Here is a 7,102-nt window from a genome sequence, read left to right as displayed (position 1 = left end):
GTACACAGGTAGCTATTATTTATAGGTTTTTTTGCATTTTATGAGACCCTGTACACATATCGTATGCCCACTTTAACACATTAACACTTGGGAAATATATCTACCCAACCTTTGTCATAATAAGAATACATTTTATGTATACAGTTATATCTGTTTAGTTAATATTTATACTTATTAAAGAGGAAGCATCAGTTTTGGGGTAAAAAAAAATATTCAGAATTCCCTAATAGGTTATATGGAAAAAGGTTAATTTTGTATTCTAGCTTTAGATAACTGTTGTATACTGTTGTATTTATCTTGCAATAGCCATATTAATATAATACATTCAGAACGAAAACAAGAAAACAATACCCCATGAAATCTGGGGTCAGAATTGAGAAATTCGGACAAAGGTCAATGCATCAAAAGTTCAATATTATTCATGAAAATTCTAGAATATTGCACACAGATTATTAAACATGGCTGAGATGTCTGGTGAAAACATGGACGCTGAAAAAAAATGATACTTCCCCTTTAACAGACCAGTCTTGGCATAAAAATGGCCGCCACAGCTTGGTAATCATGAGAAAGGTTTTGAGTGTTTAATACCAGATTTTTGGGGGGATTTTGCAAGAGAGGTACCTTATTACATTGTTCTGCTATGGCAACAAAGATGGTATATAGAATAGAAGACTGGATTTTTTTTCTTAACATACCCTTGAAATTCTGCTTTTACCCTGTAGGAGGCATCACAGCTAATGGGAACTAAGTGTTACTGAAAACACATTACAATCGCATTGTCTTAATAATCAAATGAAATATCTCACTAGTTATTTTCCCCATTGAGAAAAATCCCTCCCAACACCACTTGTTTCCCATGGGTGGGCAGCAGTCCAGAGAGGCGCATGCTTTTGGCAAGTAATAACGAGAATTGCGGCAAGGTGTCACTGTCATCTCATCTGGGTGGGACAAGCCCAGAGAGTGGAAGGCACTTAGTTCAATTCTCAGTATGGCTGACGAAGGTTGGTAGAGGCGGAGGCATGAGATGGGTCTTAAGAGAACTTATATTTCCTAAGTCCAGTGTCTGTGCAACTCGCCAGAGGTAATCTACCTGGAGGAGGTCGGACACCTCCATCAAGAGTAATTATAGACATGATGCTAAAAGAGATAATGCTGCCACCATATAGCGAATTGGTGGATGTGCCCTCAACATTGGATCCTTGACCTTACTAGCCAACCATGTCTACTGAGTACAGTATAAAGTATTACCCCACCACTTAAGAGAAGGGGTGTCTTGTAACCTAACTCTCTCCTATACTAAACCATATTACCCACCATACGGAGACAGTGTAAAATGTACTCAGGACACAGAGGTCCACCAGCTCTAGAAGAATTTAAGAGCCATCTATTTCGATATCCATTGGAAGTCACATCACCATAAGACTGAGTTGTGGAATGATGCAGTGGCTCTTGTTATAGGATGAATAGGTCCATGATCTGGCACAGTGCAGAGCATATGTGCTCTATTGGGCGGCCATCGGTCTCGTTCATCACTGGTGGCCCTACATGCTTTATATGGTCCTTTTCCACTCCATGAGCCTCACCGTGCTCCTCCATCTCGGCCTCTGTCTTCTGTCTTGTCCCGCTTGCGTCCTGTCTCCCCACCTCCTGTTTCCGCCGCCGCCGCTTTGCCTCCTGTCACAAGGCTGCTAATTTCATCTGTAGGCGACCTTCCAATGCTCCCATCAACTTGAACCCGGATGTCAGGAGATATAGACAATTGATGGTGGGGCACTAGGCCGCCATTGTCTGTGCATTTTGGGTAGAGGTACGTTTTCATCTGTCCTTTGCCCTTGACATTGACAGTCCCTCTGTAGTCAAAGTCGTAGCCCATTTTTACTAACACCCTATAGCTTTCCTCACTTGCCTGGATACGGCACTCCACACCTGTTGTGTCCATTCTACTGGCTATATTCACCGTGTCCCCCCAGATGTCATAAAGCAGCTTTGTGGTCCCAATAACACCCGCTGTCAGTGGACCATGGTTAAACCCAATGCGGAGCTTAAAATTAAACCACAGCATGTTGTTGTTAAAGTCATCCACCACACTCATCATTTCCTTGGCAAACTCAAACAGCGTCTGCAGGTGGCGGTGGGGTTGGCTGCTGTCTTGGCACTGAGATGGGTTAAGTCCAGAAGCAGCCATGTATGTAGCGCCAATGGTCTTGATCTTCTCAATGCAGGAGTAATGCGGCTTGCTAAGAAGTTCATCAAAGTCTCCAATCAGTTCATTGAGGACACGGTAGCATTCTTTACCTCCTTCATAGTTCTCTTCATAGAACTCACTGAAGTTGACTATGCTTGCGAATATGACACCAGCATCATCGTGATTTTTGGAGTAGCTCTGGGAGACCTTGAGTTGTTCAGCCACATGATAGGGGATGATGTTACGGAGAAGCCAGTCTGCCTGATCTCTCATACTCTGGATTTTAGTACGGTGAAGGTCTGCCTCGACGTCACCATGGTAGTGCAAGCGGTAGCTGACCTCAAACTCCCGATTCAGGAACCAAACCAAAAGGAGGAGGAGGAAGTAAGCCACAGTAAGCTCCTGCCCAAGCTGTGATGATGGCTTAGTGGTATTGCTGATGCCCAAGTTATCATAGGGTGGAGGGGAAAAGCTGATGACAAAAGAAAACATACATGATTGGTGAAATTATGTATTGTTGTTGCCTTCATTTTATAATATATCATGATAATCTAACATTTAGTTGGCATTACTGGACAGAAGATATCTCACCATATGGGGAACAACATGGCGTGACTACTGCCAAGCTGCTTTTTAACCATTCTCTGTTGTCAGCTAAGTGGCAGTTCAGCTTCGAGCTGAGCAGTAGACTCATTTGGGAAAGCCTGGTTGCCATGGACACACTGCCTAAAAATGACAGTCTTCTTAATGTGGTTGTCAGGCAGTACATCAATAGCAACCAGGCTGTCCCAAATGTTGAAATTGAAATGTAATACACAAATTAAAGGTCCAGTCTGGGCAAAACTGACACATGTTATGCCATTTGCAGGGCGTGAGGGGGCGGAGCATGACACAAGGATTCAAATCGAGAATCCCAGTGCCATGCCCCTCCCCTAAGGGTCTGTTTACAAATATTGCCCAGAGTTTCATTAAGCCGTATAATGCCTCATGCACACGGCCATGTGTGCCGGCCGCATCCCGTCAGTGATCCGTGGAAAGATAGGACATGCCCCGCTAAAGTAAATGGGTCCGTGGAAACTATCGGGTGCCACTCGGATGCCCTGAAAAACGTCCCGAGTGGCCCTCGATCGTCTGTAACGGGCATAATATTCCAATTGCACTTTGTCGCCTTCAACAACTCCTTTCACTATATTGTCCCAGGATCTCAGAAGAGCCCAAAATCACAGGCAAAAAATTTCCACCATTTTAGAAAATGTAAGTGCTGTGAACATAATCTTTCCCATTTCTCACAGAAAAAGAGAAGGTTGGCGTTTACTGAGGAGCCCGAGAACTGGCAAATGCCTCACAAAGTGTCCATGTTGGTAAGACATCTGCCTGTCTTCCACGTTCCAAAGCTACGTTTTGATTTCTGGTGACCTGATCCTAAAATTGCCGACTACCATGTTTTTTGTAGCCATGCCATGCTTAGGTTTTTTTGGATAAAAAAAATATCAACGGTTGTATTTAGTCCCTGGTATTTGTATAAACAGATGGATGGGGCAGGTGGGGGTTTGGGACTATGGAGCTCGGAGACAATGGGACTGTGAAAAGAGTTTGTAAAAATGGCCTGTGGTGCAGGATTTGTTTGGCTCGAAGGCGGACAACTGGAGAAGATGTGGCAGCTGGAAAATGGCCCCTACACCCGGACTCAAATTAATCATTCTCAGGGCAACGAGTACAAAGAAAGTTTAGAGAGTGGGGCAGGAAGTCACCGACCCCAGTTTGTTTAACTCCCCCAAATTATTTCTTAGTATTTAACTGAGGAGATTTTTTTCCTTATATTTTTTCTTATTAATTAAAGTGGAATTTTGCCTTTTCAATTTATGAATTAACGGTGAAGTTCACTTTTAATACTTAGGGCCCTTTAAAATGGGCACCTGGGCAAAACGTAAATGTTTCTTCTATTAGGAACTGTAAATTCGGTGCTGAGAGCAGATCTCGTGGACCATGCCGGCATTATATGTTTACTGTCATGTCCCTGTATGTGGCCCTATACATACAGACCAATGTACACAGCTAGTCTTTGAAACCGACCTACTCAGCCCCAGTTCCTGCACTCGACTCTTGATGACTAAATTCAGAGTTTAATATGAGAAACTTTTAAAACTTCAGGTGGCCAGCGTAATGGGTCTTTAGTATTAAAAATGAATTTCCTCTTTAAAACTGGCCATAGGTATTCGTCTTTGGGGGCCTGACTGCTACTAATGGGGAAACAAGGATTCAACAGGGTGGATTTAACCTGCTTGACCCTTTGTTTCCCAAGAGATAAGTGGCAACATATGTATATGGCAGCCCCTTGTCACTGAGGGAGGAGTCAGGGGTGATAACTGATGGGAGATAGAAGATTGTTTTGTCTTGACAGCTGTCAAATGTCCATGGCCAACTTCATTGTCTTCTTATAAAATAAAAAATCAAACAGTACTCATCTGTTAAATCCCCCACCAATCCAGCGCCGATTCTCTGGTGGTCCTCGTCGGCCTTTGTTTATTTTCTAGCAACGATGATTTGCCGTATATACTAAACTCACCGCTAAGGCCAGTGATTGGCTACAGCGATCACGTGGATGTACCGCTCATCAACGCTGCAGGAAAATAAACATTGGCCGGCGGTGATCATGTGAGGATCGGCGCTGGATTGGCGGTGGGTTTTTACAGGTGAGTGCTGTTTGATTTTTTATTTTGTAACAATTCCTGCTGCCAGATTAATTTATTACACTCTCGGACATCCACTTTATCCTATATTAAACTTCTTACCTGAAATTTGCTTCTGTGTCTAAATCCGGTGTCACTGGGGGCCTGGTAAAAACATAAGATCATATAATAATACAAAATTAATAATAAAGAGAAGAAAATCTGTTGTGTATTCCTTTAACACGTTGGCATTGACTTACTCGTCTGGAAATAGCGGCACATATAGCAGAATCAACAGGGTCGCCCCTGCCAGGGTGGCAAGAGAGGATCGTAGCCAGGAGCTGAGCTGACAGAAGTTGCAGTACTGGACGATGGGGATCAGGAGAGCGGAGCACAGGAACATGGTGTACTGTAGGAAGTGCAGAGACGGTTAATGACCACCAGAGGGCAACACTACAACAACTATTACTTTATTATGCATCGCTGTACCCCTAGGCCTGTTTCCATAGACAATTACTTTTAGCAATAACAGTCAATATGAACAGGGCCGTGGGACACTATGGGGCAAAATTCATCCCAATTGAAGCTGTAATTGTTTTTTAGGGTTAAAAAATCCTAAATGTATCTTGCACATTAAAATGTTTAGCCATGGCATAGCTATACTGAGTGCAGAGGAAGCAGGGCACCCATGTGGCATCTAATAAAAGGGCAGTATAGTGGATAGGCAAGAAGAAGTATGTTATAATATGTCAATAGCTGCTATATAGTGTGAAGTCATTGCATAAGACCAGTGGCGTACATAGATAGCAAAGATAAAAATGAGGCCCCTTTAAGGACTGCCTGACACCACCACACACCTAGTCGCCCAGGACAGGAGGCTCTGGTGCACCCATTCCATTTTTTTCCTAACAACGCAGCAACTGAGGAGTACAAATCCCTATGCAGGTTCTCATCTTCCATTAAAATAGGGGCACAACAAAACTGGAATGCCCCCCGCCCTCTCCACGGACTTGTAGAAGAGTTTAAAGGGGGTTGTCTCATCAAGACAACCACTTTCTGTATGTTCTATTAAGGCATATAGTCATATGAAGGGGGGTCCTCCACTCAGGATCCCCCTCTCAAGGACGGACATACCATTAGTGCCACCTGTGCAGCTGCAGGGACCAGTAGGTAAGTGGGCTCACTGCCAGCTTATAAGCATCTTGCAGCTTCCTACTGACTATAGCTGACAATTACAGGTGGATTTTTAGAGAAACATAAAGGGGTGCTCTATGGTGAGCTATTAGGGAGCAATGGGCCCACATACTGTTCTTGCAAAGGTGCCCTCTGCTGTCTGTGTCCGCCCCTCCCCCATTATTAGCCAGGGCGGAGAGCCGCTGCAAACAGCGATTCTCCCTCTGGCAGACATGGCTTGCCCATGCATTAAATGAATGGCCGGCTTGTAATACTACATTTCCCCTGCAGTGGCTGCTGTATGGGCAACCCAAGCTCCCCTGGACTTACCGAAGCCGAACTGCGGAGATCAGTTCATTGGCAGGTCAACGTCAATATAATAAGGGATGTCATGATGAGATAAACCGTCTAAGCGGGCCAAAAACACTGCAGCTGTTTTGGCCCAATGTGACAATTGGACCAGTGATGGCATTGCCCTACCCATCAGTCACTACTGGCGGCCAGAAGTGCTAGACTTAACATATACGTTAATTTCATGACATATCGGAAATTCTCTTTGAAACGATGCAAAAAACGGGAGAAGGGAAAGGTCGGCTCCGCTGAGGATATGGACTGGGGTTTACCACCATTCTAATCTAATTGCCCTTTGTTCCTGATCTGGTGAATATCTATCATGTATGATCCTGTGACGGAGAACCACAAACTTCTACATTTCTCAGCACTTCATTTCATTATACATTTATTTTTTTTGCTGCATTTAAATGGTTGTGCTCAATGAATATTAATGAAAAAGACTTAGGAAACATGAACTGATGCTAGGAAATTAATCTGATGGAACAGACTGATCTTTTTGTGTAGTTCTGTTGATATAAGAACATTTCCAGAACAATTTCCAATTATTAAATCTGGCATTGACCCTTGAGATTTGGGAAGTTGGCAGCAATGTGTGTCCTCATGGACCTTGTGAGCGTATGATGTCCACAAAGCGCGGAAAATACAAAATATTACTTTTTAGTCGTGAATATATATGAGAGAAATGAGGTATCTATCTATCTATCTATCTATCTATCTATCT

General features: G+C 43.5%; 1 protein-coding gene across 1 annotated transcript in view; it reads right to left on the bottom strand.

Moving 5' to 3' along the window:
* Window positions 1-556: 556 nt before the first annotated feature.
* ADCY9 (adenylate cyclase 9) overlaps window positions 557-7,102 on the bottom strand; it is a 66,809-nt gene continuing 60,263 nt past the window's right edge. Inside the window, exons 8-10 of the mRNA XM_075830456.1 lie at window positions 5,115-5,263; window positions 4,978-5,019; window positions 557-2,657 (exon numbers count right to left, since the gene is read on the bottom strand). Of these exons, the coding sequence (XP_075686571.1) occupies window positions 1,580-2,657; window positions 4,978-5,019; window positions 5,115-5,263 (1,269 nt within the window). The 3' untranslated portion in view covers window positions 557-1,579. The remainder of the gene's footprint in view (window positions 2,658-4,977; window positions 5,020-5,114; window positions 5,264-7,102) is intronic.

The sequence above is a fragment of the Rhinoderma darwinii genome, chromosome 6 (assembly GCF_050947455.1).
Source record: "Rhinoderma darwinii isolate aRhiDar2 chromosome 6, aRhiDar2.hap1, whole genome shotgun sequence".
Classification (NCBI taxonomy): Eukaryota; Metazoa; Chordata; class Amphibia; order Anura; family Rhinodermatidae; genus Rhinoderma; species Rhinoderma darwinii.
This window is presented reverse-complemented; position numbering and strand designations above follow the sequence as displayed.